The sequence below is a fragment of the Rhinoraja longicauda genome, chromosome 20 (genome assembly GCF_053455715.1).
Source record: "Rhinoraja longicauda isolate Sanriku21f chromosome 20, sRhiLon1.1, whole genome shotgun sequence".
NCBI lineage: Eukaryota > Metazoa > Chordata > Chondrichthyes > Rajiformes > Arhynchobatidae > Rhinoraja > Rhinoraja longicauda.
Genome location: NC_135972.1, coordinates 20,704,105 through 20,726,865, shown reverse-complemented (window position 1 = coordinate 20,726,865; position 22,761 = coordinate 20,704,105). Strand labels below are relative to the sequence as shown.

Below are 22,761 nucleotides of genomic sequence, written 5' to 3'. Positions count from 1 at the left end.
TGTTGATTTCAATGGGGACCGTAAATTTACAGAGAAATTAGAAAACCAAGCTCTTAATTTTAATATTAGATTTATTCAATGATCATTGAAGAGTTCAAAATAAAAGTTTAAAGTTTTCAAGTAATGTGGTTTTAATTCTGTATTTCATCGTCAACTGATTATGTTTCTAATTATCAAAAGCATAGGCATTCATCCATCTGACAGCTTTGACAGCGCAGCTCTGAGGGATGTTTGCGAGTGGGAGTTGCAAGCTGCGTCACTGGAGGATCTGCTGCTGGACTCTATAATGTCTCCTCATAGGGTGGCACCTTGTCGTGGTGGACAAGCTTGCTTATTGCCTAATATCTTGAAAGCTAAACCTTCTGGAGCTGTGTCCCTGGCAGGGTCACTCATGGCGGGCTGGTCAAGGGGGAGGTCGCTGACAAGATGCAGCCCAGGAAAACCTCAGTGGTAAAACATGCGGAGGATGGTGGCTGGCCAGTAAATGGACCACCACAATCACTGAGAAGGTTGAAGAAGGTTGCAGCAGGGAGAGACCCCAACAATCACACTGTTGGACCCAGATCCAATTTTGTCAAGGATACATCTTAGCCTAGTATGGCAACTGTTTTGTCTTGACCGCCTGAACCAGCAAGTGGCAAGCTCAGTCCAGCCCAGGTCGTCAATTCCTTTTATCCAGTCCATCTTCACGGTGCAATGCATCAGGAAGGCAGGAGGTATAGTCAAGTGTATTTGGCACATTGACCATTCCCTTTCCTTTCTTCCCACTTCTGGGAGAAGGTACAGGAGTCTGAAAACTCGAATGTCCAGACTTAAGAACAGCTGGTTCCCCACTCCTGAACCCAGAGATACCCAGAGATACTGCCACATACTCTTATTCTTAAATCTATTAAAGTACAATATCCTAATACGCAAAAGAGGTAGAATTAAGAGTATGTGTTCTCCAGCACATCTCAGATTTTTACCACAATCTTGCACCATTCAGCTATTTTTCACTTATATTTATTGCCGCATGTATACTGTTTACTCTGTGAGCTTCACGTGTTGCATCCTGGTCTATATGACAATGAACTAATCTGAACAACAACTTCCACTATCATCAGAATGCCATGGCTGCAGTCTGTTGTCCATGCAATTAGTTTCTTAAACCACTTTAACTTCCCAAATAGATACAGTCGTGCATCCAGGTACTGTTACATCCAGCTCATAGGGAAGACACTGCCACAATTTGAAAATGCAATCTGACAAACCGAAAATACCACACTCCCTCAACACAATCTTTCTGAATAGTGTGTTCAACTCGTTGCGGCAGGCTTGAACCTATGACTTGCTAAATGAGAGATGAGTGCTATCAATGAACCAAGGTTGAAAGTGCAAAACATTTCCTCACTAGAAAGAGCTGCATAACAAATTCCAATTTGTGTGCAATTTTATTACTCTATCCTCCCATTTTAAAAAAAAATCACATAACATTCCTCAGTTTGAAAGGCGACCAAGTTTCAAATAAGATACACTGAACAGCATTTACTGAATTTAGACAAAGTAAAAAGAAATTTGAAGCCTAATTTGAAGTTAATTTTCAGCAGCCCATGAGAACAGAAAGTGAGTTAAGTTCAGTTATTAAAAACCTTGGAAATGATTCATGTACGCTGCTTTTCTGGGCTTCGAATTAAAATAAAATTGAACACACGCTTTAACTAAAAAAAAAAACTTGCTTTTTGCTTTGATTACTGTTGCTTATAAGAAAGCTGATTGCAACCGGGATTTATGCAATAATACAACAGTAAACAAAAATAACAAAAAAACAAAATTAATTTTCCAAACAATCATCTGCTTATGATTGTTTCAACAGCCAAGTTGAAATTAGAAAATGACAGTTAGACAAAATGCTGGAGTAATTCAGCAGGTCAGGCAGCACTCCTAGAGAACATGGATAGGTGACATTTCAGGTCAGGACCCTTCTTCATACTGATCAATCTGAAGAAGTGCACTGATTCGAAACATCACATATCCATGGTCTCCAGAAATGCTGCCAGACCCACTGTTAGTCCAGCTTTTTGTGTCTTTTCTTGATAAACCAGCATCTGCAGTTCCTTGTTCCTACAAACTAAACAAGTTAATTCTGCTGAATCAGTTACAATCTTGAGAGATGAAAAATCAGAGCAAAGTTCCTACAAAGACAAACTAAACCCAGTAAATTGTGCAGAAATATAACAGCATTACAATGAAATACTTCTTATTCTGTCACTTTAAATGAGGACCTTGTTATGCATTGCAGTTAAAAGGTAATGTACAGTTTAACAGGGTCGTCAACCTTAAGTCAAATCTTCTAGAAACAACTAAGCTATTATCTAAACTTACAAAAATCCATTCCCCAACTCTACCTGGATGGGGGCCCAGAAGAAAAAACCCAACTCAAACAGATAAACTCACTGCAAAGAGCAAACGCAAAGCAAGAAATATAAATATTAAAATGCAATATTTTATAGCATTATGATTAAAGAGCTGGATGAAACACTGGTTTTATTTACTTAACACATTCATACCTTTCGTTCCTGGCTCAATGAGCACTCAAAGAATTCAAAATGAAAAGTATAGTTGACATTCCAATGCTGCACAAAGGGAGTGATATACAGCCAACCAACCTTCCTTCAATGAGACCTTTGACCAAAACTCTGTCCTATCCTGCAGGCACAGATTATTCCATTCTCATCTCAGTTATACTCCTGTATCTCACCTTCTGTTCAACACCATAAACAGGTTTCCTGGTCACAGCATCACGGCTTGCAAGAACCTTACTCTGTACAAACCATCTGCAGGGTTTCCCAAAATGACAGTGGTGCAGCAGTAGAGTTGCTGCCTCATGGTGTCTTGACCTCGGGTGTTGTCTGTACCGATTTTGTATGCTCTTCCTGTGACCATGTAGGTTTTCTCCGGGGTGCTACGGTTTCCTCCCACACTTCAAAGATGTACAGGTTTGTAGGTTAATTGGCTTTGGTAACATTATAAATAGTCCCGAGTGTGTAGTATTGAGCTAGCATACTAGGATAGCTGGTCGGCATGGAACTGAATGTCTATGACCCTGTCCTTATCAATCCTTTTGATCGAGACACAATTTCCCATAAACAAAGTCATGCTGACTCGACCTGATTGCACCTCGTCTACCCAAATGCAAGTAAATCCCATCTCTCAGAACCGCTCCAGCACCTTTCCCAGCACTGTATAGGCTCACCTGCCCACTGATCAGATTAGTTTACTGTCATATACACCAAGGTGCAATGAAATTCCTTGTTCACATGAAGCACAGAGTAAACAGTATACGCATACAGTAATAAATACAACGATAAATATAACTCTGACTGCAAATCAGCACAATGGTGCAAGATTATAGTGCAAAATCAAAGCAGTGCAAACAAAAAAGCCTAATAACATAATAACCAATGAGGTGGTTACAAGTCAGAGTAGATGGCAGCACCTCGGGAAAGGGGGTGAACAAGAGGTCATTGGTTCAGGAGTCGGCAAGCAATGTAAATGAAGCTGTTAAATCTGGAGGTCCAGGCTTTCAAACTCCCGTCTCTTCTCACAGAAGGTAGAAGAGAAAAGGGAATGGCCAGGGTGGCAAGCATTCTTGATGATAGCTGCAGCCTTACTGATGCCACACACACACACAGATGGACTGGGTGGAAAGAAACTGTGATGGACTGGGCTGTGTTCACCACTCTCTGCAGATTCAAGTGAACAAAAACAAATCAGTTGGCATACGCGGCGAGATGGATTCTGTCAAAATACTTGTGTAAGAAGGAACTGCAGATGCTGGTTTCAACCGAACATAGACAACAAAAGCTGGATTAACTCAGCGGACTGGCAGCATCGCTGGAGAGAAGTAATGGATGACGTTTCGGGTCGAGACCCTTCTTGTCTGAAAAATGGCCTCGACCCGAAATGTCACCCATTCCTTCTCTCCAATGATGCTGCCTGTCCCGCTGAGTTACTCCAGCTTTTTGTGTCTATCATATATCAGAATCTATCATCTACGATCACGGTGGCGCAGCAGTAAAGTTGCTGCCTTACAGCGAATGCAGCGCCAGAGACCTGGGTTTGATCCTGACTACGGGTGCTGTCTGCACGAAGATTGTACGTTCTCCCTGTAATCTGCGTGGGTTTTCTCCGAGATCTTCGGTTTCCTCCCACAATCCAAAGGCGTACAGGTTTGTAGGTTAACTGGCTTACTAAATGTAAAAATTGTCCCAAGTGGCTGTAGGATAGTGTTAATGTGCGGAGATCGCTGGTCGGCGCAGACGTGGTGGGCCGAAGGGCCTGTTTCCACGCTGTATCTCAAAAAACTAAACAAAAAAAAAAAACTTTTTGTACAGCATCTGCAGACGTTGCAGAGAATCCTCGTACAACTGCCGAATTTTCTCAGACAAATAAAACAGCTCAATTTTCCTGGATTTGCACTGTTATCCGAAAACTAGAATCTTAAACCTCCGGTCCTTATTGTAGTTTATTCCTCCAGACCCATTGCCTATCTAACCAAACACAATGGAGCAACGATGGGCAAGAAAAAAAACAGCTTGCATCTTTCCGCAAAATACTAGATGCTGTCAAAGGATCCCACAAATCACCAGTCAAGGTGTTTAAATAGAAAGGTCACAGATTTGAGTCAGCCCCGCTTAAATATTTTGAACGTGTTACACTGCATGATGTCCCGAAAGAATTTGTTAAACACCAATAAAGTTCAAAGTTGTTCCAAAAACGAACATATGTAGAGAATTGTGGCCTAATATTCAGAAACTGTGAAATTCAGCGCATTTCAAAGCAATCGGAAAAGTAATTTGCTGTTTGATTATAATTCTTACACAATCAAACTGGAATAGCATTGATCAAACCATATTTACCATGTTCCAATGAAATGCTTTGGCATTTAATAACAGAAATGGCTGTGTTACACTCATTGACAATTTCTCTTTCCTATCAGTTGTCTGACAATACGATTCAATAAATTTACGCTGAAAACGTAATTGACACTTAAAAGCCCAACAGCTTTTAGTAAATTACGATTAAATATATCTCAAATGCTATCTCTCAAAACTCCTTGGACTTTTCCATAATTTTCCAATAAAATATGCATCTTTAATCAGAGGTCATTTCAAACCTGTCAGTTGAGGAATGCTCCCACTCCTATACCATGGTTTCCATTGTGTCATGTTAGGAATGCAAACTAGAGCATGGCAGGGTGGAATGTATCCACCCATCTGATATTATCAGAACAAGATCTGTACAGTACCCAGTCAATCACATAGCTCCGCTCATGCTCCACCTCCCCCCATTCATAACAAGGACAGAATCCTCCTTGCCCTCACCTTCCACCCCATCAGCCAGCGTATCCAACAAATCATCCTCCAACATTTCCATCACCTCCAACGGGACCCCACTACTGGCCACATCTTCCCATCTCCTCCCTTTCTGCTTTCTGCAGAGACCGTTCCCTCCGTAACCCCTTGGTCCACTTGTCCCTTCCTACCCAAACCACCCCCTCCCCAGGCACTTTCCCCTGCAACCGCAGGAGATGCAACACCTGTCCCTTTACCTCCCCCCTCGACTCCATCCAAGGACCCAAACAGTTTTTCCAGGTGAGACAGAGAGAGGTTCACCTGCACCTCCTCCAACCTCATCTATTGTATCCACTATTCCAGATGTCAACTTCTCTACATCGGCGAGACCAAACACAGGCTCGGCGATCGTTTCGCTCAACACTCGCTCGGTCCGCCTTAACCAACCTGATCTCCCGGCGGCTGAGCACTTCAACTCCCCCTCCCACTCTGACATTTCTGTCATGGGCCTCCTCCAGTGTCATAGTGAGGCCCACCGCAAATTGGAGGAACAGCACCTCATATTTCGCTTGGGCAGCTTACAGCCCAGCGGTATGAACATCGACTTCTCCAACTTTAGATAGTTCCTCTGTCCCTCTCTTCCCCTCCCCTTCCCAGTTCTCCCACTGTCTTCCCGTCTCCACCTATATCCTTTCTTTGTCCTTCCCCCCCTGACATCACTGAAGAAGGGTCTCGACCCGAAACGTCACCCATTCCTCTCTCCAGAGATGCTGCCTGACCTGCTGAGTTACTCCAGCATTTTGTGATAGCCTTATGTATGGATCGCCCTTATTCTTAAAAGGAAATATTTAGATTTACATAAGAACATTTAATTCACACTTGTAACGTCAGTTCCCGAAGAGCGCACTGCCATTTTTTTTAAAAAATCTATACATTTAAAAACTATGTGCCTTGGAATATTTACCTTCCAAATCAGCAAGAATTGGGCAAAACCTTGCTTTTAATTCACAGATGAACAAATAATTGCGTATCCGTACAGACATTAAAACAGATTTATGGTAAATATTGAAGCTCTAGTTAACATTAATAATTGGCATTAACCAATTTTATGCAAATATAACAATGAACATAATGATTTTTTTTCCAATACACCTGCAGCAAGAACTATCAAGTAATAAATGCAAGTATCAACTTTAAACATTCAAGGGACACATTTGACAACTGTGTTCAGTTGACATCTGACATCTGCATCAAAGGTGAAAGCACACAGAAACCAAAACGTTACGAAATTAGGTAAAGGTTGAGCAAAGATTTCAGACAGTACTGTGGTTACAAAGAATATCAGCTCTGCTGTCACATTTGACACCCTGGAACACCTCAAGTTATTAAACAAATTAATAGATAGGATTTTAGTCTGTTAAGTGGAGATTTGTCAACATGAGCAATCAACACATCAAGTAATCTTTTCTGGAGAAAGAAGAACTGCTACAGATCCAACAGCCTTTTATCAAGAAAAGCACGGTGTTGGAATAATTCAGCAGGTCAGGCAGCATCTCTGGAAAACATGGATAGTGATGTTTCGGGTTGAGAGGTCACCTATCCACATTCTCCGGCGATGCTGCCTGCCTACTGAGTTACTCCGGCACTTTGTGTCTTTCTTTGTAAACCAGCATCTGCAGTTGCTCGTTTCTACATTCCGTCCTTTATCAATGCAACATTCAGTTTTTTAAAAAACTGCGCACTTGAGCAGATTTTCAACACAGCACTGTAAACAGTCATAATTCCAAACGGACAAAACAACGGAATTAATTGTCAGTTGTATCTCTGGAAGGAACCATAATATTAACTATTACTGTGACTGTCAGCTTGTGACACATTCATCCAATATCCTTTATCTTCCCCTTTTGGTATTAAACCTACATTTGTGGTGATGGCAAAGTGGTTAGTGCTGTGGTTACAGAAACTGTTTGCAGCTCAGCTCTCACCCTTCTATCAGAGTTTACACATCGGCCTCACCAGAACACCCAAGTCATTTTGACTGTGGCTTTCAGGATCGACTTGGTAAACAAACCTTCTCAGACTTAATGCAATACTGCATCCAAACATAACTGGAATCTCTGGATGATCACAACTCGTATTCCTCTGCACCCAGCATGGGCACAGAATGGGATCTTAAATTTGCCATCTTTGCTCAGCTGACAGCAAGATGGTTCACTATTTCTACAGTTCAGCACCGACTGTTATTCACAAATTGTTGACTGAATAAACAAATTTAAGGGCAACCGCCCCCTCCCCACCCAAAACCACTCAGTTCTCGTGTTTTCTCCCCTTCTAAACACTGTGATCTTCTCTCTGCTGGAATTAACGGAGGCAGGACCTTGTGCTGAAGATGGGGTCTTGTGCCTGGAATATGAGGGGGAATTGGGATATGGGGAAGGGGGCAACATGTTCCTTTTAGTGGAAAATCCTGCCTCCAGCCGGGGTGGGAGGTTCCATCTGGGAGATGAAGGGATCCACCAGGCGAGTGGGGTGGAGGAATATTGTTCCCAGGGAAGAGGGGAATCTTGTTCCCAAGAGAAGGCGGGAGGGGAGATTCTATCACAGAAGGGGAAATTTCTACCCAAGGGGTAGGTAAAGGAATCCTGTCACCGGGGTAAACACTCCTACCCCAGGTATGATCTCTTCTCAGAGGGGTGGGTGACTCGATTCAGAGGGGATCCTGTCCCCAGGAGTGGAGAGTGATGACTGCCCCATGGACGACCCATCCTCGGGGAGGTGTCTCTTGTCCCAGGAGAGATTGCGCCCCGAGAACAACCCAAGCCCACCCTCCTCCCCAGGGCAGAGTGAGGCAATCACACTCCAAGGATGGGGTTGGAGAAATTACCCTGGGAATTGGCGAGTGTTGACCCAGGAGGCTGGAAGGGGATGGTGACTCTTGCCCGCCCACTAGGGATGGTGTGCCCAAGGTGGTGGTGGTGGGTGACCCCTCCCCCCTCCCCCCGGGTGTGTGTGTGTGTGGGTGATCAGTGCCCCCCGGGGGAGTGCGGTTGACCTCCTGCCTCTCTCCCCCCCCCCCCCACCGGGGTTGTGGAGCTGCCCCCTGCTCCCAAGGCAGCGCTGCCCCACGGCTCCCTGCCATGGCCCCGGCCCCAGCTGCTCGCCGCCTGCCCACCCACCTGGTGCAGGGCCGTGAGTCCGTCCACATTGGCGTAGTTGATGTCGGAGCCCCGCTCCAGCAGCCTGGTCACCTCGGCCGCGTCGCCGCTGGAGCAGGCGGCCAGGAAGACGGCGCCATCGTCAAACTTCACCCTCGACCGCTTCTTCTTCAACACGGGCGGCTCCTGCTCCGTCTCGGAGCCCAGCCAGCGCTTCAGCTGTTCGTTGCGCTTCTGCTTGGCGTCCGTCATCTTCTTCCTTCCCGCGGCCGTCCGCTACCGCAGCGATGTGGGAGCCATGGCGCCGCTGGCCTCGCGAGAGCCGTCTGACGTCACGGGCGGGGCGGGGTCGGGATGGTCGGCGCCTGGGGAGGGGCGGGGCTATGGTGGGCGGGACCAAAGGAGGGGAGGGGCGGGGCCGGGATGGTCGGCACCAGGGGAGGGGTCCTGGGGAGGGGCGTGGCCACGGTAAAGATGGGCGGGGCGTAATGGGCGGGGCCAAGGGAGGTTATGTGTGGGCGGGGCTGGTGACAGCCTTCTGGGTATTCGATGGGCGTGGCTTTGACGTCACGCTCGGGGATTTTACTTACATCATACAATACAATACAATACAATATATCTTTATTGTCATTGTACCCAGGGGTACAACGAGATTGGGAATGAGCCTCCCATACGATGCAATAATTTAGGTAATTTAGACAGCAGCAACCCAACGAAATGAAACAGTTGTAACAGTTTTGGACAGGGTGAAGTGCAAGTTGATCCATGTGTTGTGGCCATCCGGCTCAGCAGGACCGGTTCATAGCAGCTATGGCCCTGGGGATGAAGCTGTTCCTGAGTCTGGAGGTGCGGGCATAGAAGGCCTTGTATCGTCTGCCCGATGGAAGGAGTTCGAACAGACTGTTGCAGGGGTGTGAAGAGTCTTTGTGGATGCTGGTGGCTTTTCTGAGGCATCGTGTGTTGTAGATGCCCTCCAAGTCTGGTAGCTGTGTTCCGATGGCCCTCTGAGCTCTATGGACTACCCGCTGTAGAGCTTTCCTTTCTGCCTCCGTGCAGCTGAGGTACCACACAGGGATGCCATGCGTTAGGATGCTCTCTATGGTGCAGCGGTAGAAGGTCGTCAGCAGCTGTTGGGGTAGACCAGACTTTTTCAGTGTTCTTAAGTAGAACAGTCTTTGTTGTGCCTTCTTGACCAGCGCAGCAGTGTTATTGGACCATGTTAGGTCCTCCGAAATGTGAGTGCCCAGAAACTTGAAGCTGGACACTCTCTCCACACTGTCCCCGTTGATAGAGATCGGGGCATATTCCCCGTTATGTGACCTACGGAAGTTGATGATCAGCTCCTTGGTCTTGGTGGTATTTAGGGACAGGTTGTTATCCGAGCACCAGTCCGCCAGGTTCTGCACCTCCGCTCTATAGTTTGTTTCATCCCCGTTGGTGATCAGCCCGATCACCGTTGTGTCATCTGCAAACTTGACAATGGTGTTGGTGTCGAATGCAGGAACACAGTCGTGTGTGAAGAGGGAGTAGAGCATGCGGCTCAGAACTCAGCCCTGTGGTGTGCCGGTACACAGGGTGATAGTGGAGGACAGGTGCGGGCCCATTCTCACTGCCTGCGGTCGTTCCAGCAGGAAGTCCAGGATCCAGTCACATAATGACGAGCTGAGGCCTAGCTGGTGGAGTTTGGTGATGAGCTTGGTGGGGATGATCGTGTTGAAGGTGGAGCTATAGTCTATGAATAGCATCCTCACGTACGTGCCCTGTCTCTCTAGGTGAGTCAGGACAGTGTGAAGAGCCAGAGAGATGGCGTCCTCCGTGGATCTATTTGCCCTGTATGCAAATTGATGTGGGTCCAGTGAGTCAGGGATGCTGGATTTGATGTGTGAGAGGACCAGCCTCTCAAAGCACTTCATGACTATCGGCGTTAGGGCAACCGGGCGGTAGTCGTTCAGGTTGGAGATCTTTGCTTTTTTCGGCACCGGAACTATGATAGCCGACTTTAGGCACTTGGGGACCGTAGCCAGAGATAATGACAGGTTAAAGATCCTGGTGAATACCTCAGCCAGCTGTTCAGCACAGTCCTTCAGTACCCTTCCTTGAACTCCATCCGGTCCTGCAGCCTTGCGTGGGTTGACCCTTTGAATGTGGAGGAAACTGGAGCACCCGGAGAAAACCCACTCAGTCATAGGGAGAGTACAAACTCTGTACAGTCAGCAATTATAGTCAGGATCGAACCTGGATCTCTGGTGCTGTGAGGTAGCAACACTACCGCTGTGCCACTGTGCGAAGATATATATTTCATACACCATACATACATGCATTGGTGTCAACCTCAAGTAAAACAGGTAGAGTGAAGGGAAAGGTTGAGGTTTAATATTGTCACATGTGAAAAGCTTTGTTTTGTTCATTAGTTGTAGGAGCAGAATTAGGCGATTCAGCCCATGGAGTCTACTTCGCCATTCAATCAATGCCGATCTATCAACCCCATTCTCGTACCTTCTCCCTTTAACGCCCTTACTAATCTTACTACTTACTACTTCGAACTACCTTTAATCAGACTTTACTGGACTTTATCTTACACTAAACGTTATTCCCTTTATCCTGCATCTGTACACTATTGGCGGCTTGATTGTAATCATGTGTAGTCAAGAATGTTTTATTGTCTTATGTCCCAGATAGAACAATGAAATTCTTACTTGCTGCAGCACAACAGAGTATGTAAACATAGTACACTGTAAGCAATACAATAAACAAGAGAGAAAAAATTTCAGTGTGTATATACACATACAAGTATACACACACATATACACATATATATATATATATATATATATATATATACACATACACGCGCACACATACGTACACTCACAAAACAAACAAAAGAAGTGCAATAATAATAATAATAGTCTATTATAGTTCAGAGCTTATTTGAGGTTGTAGTGTTTAATAGCTTGATGGCTGTAGGGAAGAAGCTGTTTCTGAACCTGGACGTTACAGTTTTCAGGCTCCTGTACCTTCTTCCTGATGGCAGGGTTGATACGAGTGTGTGACCAGGATTGTGTGGTTCTCTGATGATGCTGGCTGTCCTTTTGAGGCAGCGACTCTGATAAATCCCTTCGATGGTGGGGAGCTCAGGGCCGATGATGGACTGGGCAGTGTTCATAACTTTTTGCAGTCTTTTTCGCTCCTGTGCGTTCAAACAGGCCGCAATGCAACCAGCCAATATGCTCTGAAGGTATGTCCTTTTAATTCTGTGGCTTTGGCCTCTGGTCCAAGACTCTCCCATTAGTGGAAACATCTCTACATCCACTCTATGTAGGCCTTTCATTATCCAGTAGGTTTCAATGAGATTCCCCCCTCATCCTTTTAAATGCATGCTATCTAAACAGATCTGATATACCAGACATGGATACAATCAGTTCAAACTCAAGTACAATAGGTAAAGCAAAGAGGAAGTTACTGTTTCTCATTGGATGCTGCCTGACCTACTGATTGTTACCAGTATTTTCTGCATTTTGGGGGGGGAAAGGTTCTACACATGTTGCAATCAGAATGAAAATATAATGTTGCATTGCCTAATTACAGATTAGATATTAGTTTCTGCATAAAAAGACTGCAGCACTTGTATTTATACATACAGAAACTGTCTGTAACACTCAGCAGAACAGGTAGCCACTGTGGAACTAGATACAGTTTCAGGCCTGAAACCCTTCATCAGGGTTGAGGTTGACAATGAAACTTGAATTGTTTATGCCAGAACGCTGGAGATAGGCCTGATAGAAGTCTGCAACATTTGGGAGGCAGAAATAGAATAGACAGTCAGAATCTTTCTTTTTGATGGAAATGTCAAAGATTAAATGGCCACAGTTTTATGGTGAGCGGGGCAGAGTTTAAAGGAGACTAGACCAAGTGGACCCGTTGGGCCTAAACTTCTCCTGCATTTGTGCAGCACCCTCTCCTCCCCCCTCCCTCCCCCTCCCCTCTTCTCCCTTCTCCTTCCCCCCTCCCTCCCCCTCCCCCTTCCCCCCTCCTTCCTCCCTCCTCCCTCCTCCTCCCCAGCTTCCCCTCCCCCCACTCCATCCCCCTCAACCCCCTTTATCTTCCCTCCTTCCCCCCCCTCCACCCCCCCTCCCTCCCCCTCCCTCCCTAGGAGATAGATTTCAACTTTAAAATGTGAATAACAAAAAATATAACACCGATTTCAATGAAACTTTTTCCACTAGCACCAAAGGGACGACGGTGAATAAGGTGGGCCTAAAATTGTCGCGCTATCATGTACCATTTTGGCTGTAGTTCAGGAACAAACAAACAAACAAACAAGAGTTTTAGTATATAGATAAATGTGCGGGGCACGTTTTTTTACACAGAGTATGGTGAGTGCCTGGAACAGTCAGTCAGGGGTGGTGGTGGAGGCAGATATGATAGTAGCATTTAAGAGACTTTTAGATGGGTATATGGAACGAGTTGTCAGAGGAGGTAGTTGCGGCAGGTACTATAACAATATTTAAAAGACATTTAGACAGGTACATGGATGGGAAAGGTTTAGATGAATATGGATACATACAATCATTTTTTATTTATTATTGATCATTCTCATTAAGGGGAGCTGCGCGCATGGCGGGAGTGTCCCGGGGAGTCATGCGGGCCCAATCCACCCGCTGAACAACCACGCCGGGGGGAAGACGCTTTCCCTGGGTCTGGTGGTGCGCACTTTCAAGCTTCTGTACCTTCTGCCAGATGGGAGCGGGGAGAAGAAGGAATGACCGGGGTGGGACAAGTCTTTGAATACATTGGATGCTTTTCCAAGGGTGCTTGAAGTGTAGATGGAGTCAATGGTGGGGAGTCGAGTCTGTGTGATGGACTGGGCTGCATCCACAAATCTCTGTAACCACTTGCGGTTTTAGGCGGAGCTGTGCCCAAACCAAACTGTGATGCAACCCGAGTACGCGTTCTGTGGGTGAGACATTAGGAAAAACCATGAGCTAGCTAAACAGTCTGCAGAGGGTTGTCTGCTTTTGTAACTCAGTCCTGCATAATGTACTGAGGGAGCCATGTGAGTCAATGGCCACAGTCTGCTAAGCAGGATATTCGCAGGATATTCGCAGGAAGCCAAGACCATGGGGAGGAATTGTCCAGAGATCCTGGACTGCTGTCTGTGTGTACCCCGTTAAATAGACTGTGAGCATAGTCAAAGAGAGGTTCAACAGGGAAACAGGACCTTCAGGCTAACGAGTCTGTGTTAACCCTACATAAACCCTACAGAAGACTGTGGAGGCCATTATTGGGTATTTTTAAACTGGATATTGACATGTTCTTGATTAGTCAGGTTACGGGAAGAAGGCAGGAGAATGGGGTTGAGAATGGGCACTGCTAAAAGGTTCAAAGATCACTTTATTGTCATATGTACCAATTAAGGTACAGTGAAATTCGATTTACCGTACAGCCATACTAAAGAAAGGCAACAAGACACACAATTACATAAAAGTTAACATAAACATCCACCACAGCAGATTCCCCACATTCCTCGCTGTGATGGAAGGCAATAAAGTTGAATCTACTTCCTCATTTATTCTCCCGCGGTCAGGGCAGTCAAACCATCCATCGGGGCGATCGAAGCTCCCGCAGCTTATGACTTATTAACTTATTAAGCCCATTTTCATTCTCTCCACCTTCCCATCAATCTCCCGTAGATTCTACCATTCACTTTAGCCAAGAATCAAGTGTTTCAGTGCGAAATGCACTGGGAGCAGAGCTATGAAGGTTACTGTGCAAAATTAACCTACAAACCCGCACATTTTTGGGTTGTGGGAGGAAACCAGAGCACCCGGAGAACACCCACGCGATCACAGGATGAACGTGAAAACGTCACACACGACAGTACCAGTGGTCATGATCGAACCCATGTCTCCAGCGCTGTGAGGCAGCAGCTTTACCCGCTGCACCACTGTGCCTGGGCAGTGCCTGGCTGGGAGACCACTTGGAGCTTCTGCCGGATTCCGTCAGCTCATCGACCTCCCTCCTGTACTCTGACACACCATGAACCGTCATTCACGGAGCAAGCGTGACTTTGGTTTAACATCTCACCCAACAAATACAACACAAAGAGATTAGACTGCACCACAGCACCAAAGCGATAGCCTAGATTATTAAAAAATCTATTTTTAACAACCCATCTTTATGCAAAGGGCTGATGGGCTCACAGGAAGGTCATGGGGGAGTATTAAAACTCAGGTTATAATTATGCTGAATGCTTTAGTGACTGAAATAACAGGGTAATACTGGGCTAACTCTTAATTCCTCTGCAAATTAGCGAGAAGATACTTGTAATAATGACTGTTTCAAGATTCTCGACACCCCTGTCTTCCATCGCCTCTCTTTATTCTTGTCTCCTCTGATCTCCCTCTTTGCCTTTTCAAACCCCGCATGTTACGTCTTCCTTTGTTCTTACACGGCTGAGGATCTTAAATGTCACAAAATGTGAGCAAACTTGGGCCCCATATCTGAGGAAGGATATGCTGGGGGAGAGGAGGTTCACAAGAATGATTCCAGAAATGAGTGGCTTTGCATATGATGAGCATTTGATGGCACTGGGCCTCTACTCGCTGAAGTTTCGAAGATTGAGGGGGGACCTCATTGAAACTTACAGAATAATGCAAGGCATAGATAGAATGCAAGGATGTGGAAAGGATATTTCCACTGGTGGGGAGAGGTCATAGCCTCAGAATTAATGGGCGCTCTTTTAGAAAGGAGGTGAGGAGGAACTTAGTCAGAGGGTAGTTAATCTGTGGAACTCATTGCCACAGAGGACTGTGGAGGCCATTTATTCACAAAATGCTGGAGTAACTCAGCAGGTCAGGCAGCATCTCAGGACAATAGACAATAGACAATAGGTGCAGGAGTAGGCCATTCAGCCCTTCGGGCCTGCACCGCCATTCAATGCGATCATGGCTGATCACTCTCAATCAGTACCCCGTTCCTGCCTTCTCCCCATACCCCCTCACTCCGCTATCCTTAAGAGCTCTATCCAGCTCTCTCTTGAAAGCATCCAACGAACTGGCCTCCACTGCCTTCTGAGGCAGAGAATTCCACACCTTCACCACTCTCTGACTGAAAAAGTTCTTCCTCATCTCCGTTCTAAATGGCCTACCCCTTATTCTTAAACTGTGGCCCCTTGTTCTGGACTCCCCCAACATTGGGAACATGTTTCCTGCCTCTAATGTGTCCAATCCCCTAATTATCTTATATGTTTCAATAAGATCCCCCCTCATCCTTCTAAATTCCAGGAGAGAAGGAATGGGTGACGTCTCGGGTCGAGACCCTTCTTCAGGATACTGTGGAGGCCAAGTCAGAGGGTTATGGAGAAGGCAGGAAAATGGGATTAGAAGGTCGAGATCAGCCATGATTGAATGGTGGAGTAGACTCAATGGGCAGAATGGCCTAATTCTACTCTTATAACTTATGAACTTGTGAAAATGCTGGAGAAATTCAGTGGGTCAGGCAGCGTCTGGAGAAAAGGAATAGGTGACGTTTTGGGTCGAGACCCTTCTTCAGAATGCTGCCTAAATAGCTGAGTTACTCCAGCATTTTGTGTCTTATCTTCAGTGTAAACCATCATCTACAGTTAATTCCTACAGATCTGTGTTCAGCTGTCTGCTAGTTCTTTTGCATCTTACCTGGTTTGGCAACTTAAATGCCCAGGAACAAAGGAGACAACAGAAAGTGCAGGACCTTTCCTGGTGCACCATGTACTGACCTGCCCACCATCGAAGGGCTCGACAGGGGAGGTGCTGCCTCAAAGTCCCATCCTGACCACACTCTCATCTTGCTGCTACCATCGGGAAGAAGGTACAGGAGTCTGAAAAATGTGAACCCCACGTACAAGAGGGCAGCACAGTGGCGCAGCGGTAGAGTTGAGACCCAGGTTCAATCCTGACGATGGGTGCAGTCTGTCTGGAGTTTGTACATTCTACCTATGATAGCATGGGCTTTCTCCGAGTGCTCCGGTTTCCCTCCCACATTCTAAAGATGTGCAGGTTTGTAGATTAATTGGCTTCTGTAAGTTGTCCCCAGTGTGTAGGATAGTGCTGGTGTATGGGTGATCGTTGGTTGCCATTGGCTCGGTGGGCCGAAGGGCCTGTTTCCATGCTGTATCTCTAAACTCTACTAAACTAAGAACCGCTTCCTCCCAGCAATCATTAGACATTTGAACGCAAACCTCAGCTATGAACTTTGATGGACTGTCTTTAGTTGCATGAAAGAATTCCAGGTTTTTTTTGTTCTCATATTGTGCTTAATCATTTATTGTTTATTTTTGTTTATTATATATTATTTATATATTATGTTTACAGGACTGTTAGACTTTTAGACTTTAGACTTTAGAGATACAGTGTGGAAACAGGCCCTTTGGCCCACCGAGTTTGTGCCGATGGGCAATCATCCCGTACGCGAGCACTATCCGACACACTAGGCACAATTTACAATTTATAGAAGCCCATTAACCAATCTGCACAACTTTGGAGTGTGGGAGGAAATCAAAGCACCCAGAGAAAACCCACGCGTTCACAGTAAGAACATACAAACTCCGTACAGACAGCACCCACAGTCAGGATAGAACCTGGTTCTCTGGCGCTGTGAGGCAGCAACTCTACTGCTGCGCCTGCGGCTGCAAGTAGGAACTTTGTGTTCCGTTGCGGTGCACGTGACAATTAAACAGTGTTAGCTGCTGGGCAGTGAACGGTTAAAGCTGCAACATGAGAAATAAGGATTGAAACAGCGGAGCAGTAAATTGAAGGCACTGCAGATGCTGGAACCTGGAGCAAACCACAAAGTGCTGGAGGAACTCCTAGGGTCAGGATTTGGAAGTGAATGGTCAAACGATGTTTTGGTTTGGCACTCAGTCTGAAGACGAAGAATGGTTCTGACATCACTTGTGCATTCCATCCACAGATGCTGCCTGACCCGCTCAGTTCCTCCAGCATTTTGTGTTTTGAAATCAGAATAGAGGTTGGTCATACAAATTCTTCACTCTTCGTTTCATTATCAAGACTGTTTCACCACCACCTTGTTTCCCAGAAAGCCTCTCCCCAAATTCCTCTTGAATATAACGATGTATTGATCTCAGCCAAGTATGTACAGGCGACTGAGCTTCCCAAGTTCAGGTTTACGTTTCTTATTGTCACATGTACATGTTCCGAGGTATAGTGAAAAGCTTTGTTTTGCATGCTGTTGTGCAGATCAGGATACTACACAATAATGCAATCCAGTCAAACTCAAGTACAATGGATAGAACAAAGGGGAAGATAGAGTGAAGAATATAGTTCTCAGCATCGCAGCATCGATACACAGGTTCCATAGATCTTAGTCCCTGAAGTACAGAATTCTAAAACTCACTTTGGTTTCCTCCAGGTGCTCCAGTTTCCTCCCAAATCCCAAAGACGTGTGGGTTTATAAGTTAATTGGCTGCCATAAATTGCCCCCAGTGTAAGAGAAAGTGGGATAATGTAGAACTAGTGTGAATGGGTGATCGATGGGTGACGTGGACTCGGTGGGCTGTTTCCATGCTGTATCTTTCAATAAGCAGTCGATGAGAGTAGGTTGAAAACTTTCTTTCAGCATTATATTGCAACTAATATGGCTGTTAATTAACTTTTTCAATTGCAAGGGAAATGATGTTGGAGGTGTGACCGGGAGAAAAATATTATTTCATTCTTCCTCTTGTTTTCCCTGTGACCGGGCCTGTTTCCATGCTGCGGCTTTCAATCAATCAATCGAACAGAGGAAGAATGTGTAGGAAAGCACTGCTGGTTCACATCGAAGATGGGAACAATATGCTGGAGTAACTCAGTGGGTCAGGCAGCATCTCTGGAGAAAAAGAATAAGTGACATTTCAGGTCGGAGCTCTTCTTTAGACTTCAAACAGAGGACGAAGCTCTCCTCGAGATACCCAATGTGACCAGGTGGTCTGTCTTAATGGCATTACACGGGGGCTTATCATTGTGTTTCTCTTGTTTATAGGAGCAGCTCAATATCCTCATGCACCCAAGGAAACAGGTGTCCTTGGTTTAAATTATTCCAACAGTGCCTTAGAAATTCTTGGTGAAATTGCCACAAAACTGCTTTGAAAATCCCTGAGAGAGATCTGAGTTCCATACACGCTGGGTCGACCCTCAGCAGTAATTGCTGTGAAATTGCGGTCAAGTAAAAAGATTCAAAACCATGTAAGTTTCCAGATAATTAGCACATAAAAATCTTTGAAGCTGAATGCCATAAAGTAATTAGCCCATAAAGCGTCATTGAGAATTACTTCAGAATAGTTTGCATTAAAACTAAGGAGATCCCTCATTAGTGTAAGAGGGCGTTTTCTGAGGTTTATACCTTAACTGGTGATCATAAATAAATGTTTTATTAATTTATGGACTGTGGCCGTCACAGGCATGGCCAATGTTTATTGCCCATCTGTAATCCCCCTGTGGAAGGTGGGGTGAGCCACATTCTTAAATGCCTGCAGTTCATCAGGTGAAGGTGTCCCACAGTGCAGGCAGGGAGGGAGTTTCCACACTTAGCACCAAAGACAATGAAAGAGAGGCGATATGTTTCCAGCAAAACAGAGTGTTGGAGGAACTCAGCGGGTCAGGCAGCATCTGTGGAGAGAAATGGGCAGATGACATTTCTGGTCCTGACCCTGGCACAGAGACTTGCCTGGTACAGGCACCAGTCATAAGAACTACCTGTATAACTTTGAACATGGTGTCAAAACATGGCACCTCCTTCAAGCGGCTGAATAGATTAGTCCTGTACACTTGCTAATCAGGGATCGAGGGAATGGTGATACTCTACTGAACTGTTTGTAAGGAAAATAATTTCACTGTGTTAACAATTAACATATGTGACAATAAAAGGACTGGACTATTGACATCTGTGGAGGGAATGGACAGATGGTGTTTCTGGTCAGGACCCTTCTTCAGACTGTTTAGAGAAAGGGGGAAGAAAACTGGAAAAGAGAAATAGGGGCGGGACAGAGGGTCAGGACCTAACGCATGATCTGTCCATTTCCCTCCACAGAGGCTGCCAAACCCGCTGAGTTCCTCCAGCACTTCTTGTTTTGCTGACAAATGATAGGTATGCTCAACCGCTCCCTGTAGATAATATCTTCTAATCTCAGCAGCACATTGGTAAACCTGATCTGCACCCTATCCAAGGCCTCCACATCCAGAATGACCAGAACTGCACACAATATTCCAAATGCGGCCTAACCAAAGTTTTATAAAGCTACAATATGACTTCCTGAGCCTTATAATCGATGCCTCGACTGATGAAGGCGAGCATACCCTACGCCTTCTTTGACAAGACATCTGCCTGCAGCATGACGTCCCATGCACTTACACTGCTTGATCTTAAGAAGAGGGTGAAAAAATCAGGAGAGAGGTAAAGAGATAAAAGGTTTCAGATACAATTCCTTTTTTTTGAGGAGGGATTTAGACAGGCACTTAAAATGGCAAGGTGAACAAGGAACAAGGATGCTGGTTTACAAAGATAGACACAAAGTACTGGAGTAACTGGAGAGAACGAATGGGCGACATTTTCGGTCGAGATCCTTCTTCAGTCTGAAGAAGCTTTTTGCGTCTATCCGTTTAAACCAGCATCTGCAGTTCCTTCCTACACACTGGAGTAACTCAAAGGGTCAGGAAGCATCTCTGGAGGCGTTTTGAGTTTGGACCCTTTTTCAGACTGATTGTGGTGGGGGGAAGAAAGCTGCAAGAGAGGCGGGGCAAGACAAAGGCTGGTGAGTGATAGGTGGCTACAGGTGTGGGGATGGGGGGGGGGGGGTTGATAGGCAGAATGTCTGGTCAGAGGCCAGAGATGAAAAGACAAAAGGTACAGTATGAGATAAGGATTAAAGGATTGGGAATTATGAAGCCAGATGAAGTAATGTCAGTGGATGGAAGGGAGTGGGGGAGATAAATGGGGGTGGGGTGGTTGGTAAGTACCCTAAAATTGGAGAATTCCAATGTTTATACCCAAAAGGGTGGTGAATCTGTGGAATTCATTGCCACAGAAGGCTGTGAAGCCCGTCATTGGATAATATTAAGATGGAGATTGACTGATTCTTGATTTGTATGGGTTTGGGGGAAAAGGCAGGGGAATGGGGTTGAAAGCGAAAGATAGATCAGCCATAATTGAATTGTGGAGTAGGCTTGATGGGCCGAATGGCCTAATTCTGCTCCGATAACTTATGAACTTATGAAAAGGGCACAACATGTTGGAGGGATGTTGGAGGAAACCCACGCGGTCCCAGGGAGAACGTGAAAACTCCATAAAGACAGCAGCCAAAATCAGGATAGACATCGGAGATGTCCTCATTCTTTAGGAAACGGGGGTTCTCCCCTTCCATTATAGATGAGGCTCTCACTGGGGTCTCCTCGAAATCCCGCAGCTCAGCTCTTGCTCCTCCTCCCCCCTTTGCAACAAGGACAGAGTCCCCCTTGTCCTCACCTTCCATCGCATACAGCATATAATCCTCCAACATTTTTGCCACCTCCAACAAAATCCTACCACTGGCCACATCTTCCCATCTCCACCCCTTTCTGTTTTCGCAGAAACCGTTCCCTCCGCAACTCCCTGGTCAACTCGTCCCTTCCCACCCAAACCATCCCCTCCCCAAGTACTTTCCTCTGCAACCGCACGAGATGCAACACCTGTCCCTTTACCTCCCCCCTCGACTCCATCCAAGGACCCCGATATTCTTTTCAGGTTAGGCAGAGGTTCACTTGCACCTCCTCCAACCTCATCTACTGTATACGCTGTTCCAGGTGTCAACTCCTGTATATTGGCACAGGTAGTATATACCAAGCGCAGGCTCGGTGATCGTTTCGCAGAACACCTCCGCTCAGTCAACCTTAACATACCTGATCTCCCGGTTGCTCAGCACTTCAACACCCCCTCCCATTTCCAATCTGACCTTTCTGTCCAGAGCCTCCTCCATTGTCAGAGTGAGGCCAAATGCAAATTGGGAGGAACAGCACCTCATATTTTGCTTGGGCAGCTTACACCCCAGCGGTATGAACTCTAACTTCAAATAGCCCTTGCTTTCCTTCTCTCTCCATCCCTTCCCCCTTCCCAATTCTCCCACCAGTCTTACCGTCTCCGACTACATTCTATCTCTGTCCCGCCCACTTCCCTGACATCAGTCTGAAGAAGGGTCTCGACCCGAAATGTCACCCATTCCTTCTCTCCCAAGATGCTGCCTGTCCCGCTGAGTTAGTCCAGCATTTTGTGTCTACCGCAGGATAGAACCAGGTCTCTGGTGCTGTAAGGCAGCAACTCTAATGCTGCGCCATGATGCCACCCTAATATCAGTGCCTCTGCTATTCGGAGCAATGATGGTGAACATCTACCTCAGTGTCATATTCTCTTTTTCTTTCACACCTCTTGACGCCTTTGTATCTTGAAATTTACCACCTGAAATAAATTCAGCAACCTTGCCTCTATTTCATAGTTGTGGTGTTATATAACCTGCAAACAGACCCTTCGGACCAACTTGCCCCTGCTGACCAAGTTGCCTACTTGAGCAACAATTTTTATCCATCCAAAGTAGACACAAAATACTGGAGTAACTCAGCGGGTCAGGCAGCATCTCTGGAGAGAAGGAATGGGTGACGTTTCGGGTCGAGACCCTTCTTCAGACTGACACAAAATGCTGGAGTAATTCAGCGGGTCAGGCAGCATCTCTGGAGAGAAGGAATGAGTGACGTTTCGGGTCGAGACCCTCCTTCAGTCTTCCATTCCTTCCTCTCCAGAGATGCTGCCTGACTCGCTGAGTTACTCCAGCATTTTGTGTCTACCTTCGATTTAAACCAGCATCTGCAGTTTTCTTTCCTACTTATCCATCCAAATGTCTTTTAAATATTGTTATAGTACCTGCCTCAATTAGTTCCTCTGGCAGCTCCTTCCATATACCCACCATCTTCTGAGTGAAAAGGTTGCCCCTCAGATGCCTTTTAAATCTTTCCCCCTCTTATCGCAAGTCTGTGCCCTCTGGTTTTGCATCCCCATACCCTGAGAAAAAGACTGTGACCATTCATCTTCTCCATGCCCCTCATGATTTAAGGTCACCCCTCAGCCTCCTTCACTCCAGGGTAAAAAGCTTCAGCTTATCCAGGTCATTCCAAATTCAGTGACCTTGTATGCGCATTCTTTCACAGAGTTTAAAAATTTGCATAAACAATAAATATGTCTGGAACAAAAATTTAAGCAAAAGCCATGAAGGTTAA

General features: G+C 45.8%; 1 protein-coding gene across 12 annotated transcripts in view; it reads right to left on the bottom strand.

Annotated features, from left to right (window-relative positions):
* ppp1r12a (protein phosphatase 1, regulatory subunit 12A) overlaps nt 1-8,801 on the bottom strand; it is a 117,707-nt gene extending 108,906 nt beyond the window's left edge. For all 12 annotated transcript variants that reach the window (XM_078417134.1, XM_078417133.1, XM_078417137.1 and 9 more), the window contains exon 1: nt 8,510-8,801. In XM_078417134.1, coding sequence (XP_078273260.1) covers nt 8,510-8,740 — 231 coding nt within the window. In that variant the 5' untranslated portion in view covers nt 8,741-8,801. The remainder of the gene's footprint in view (nt 1-8,509) is intronic.
* Nucleotides 8,802-22,761: the final 13,960 nt, after the last annotated feature.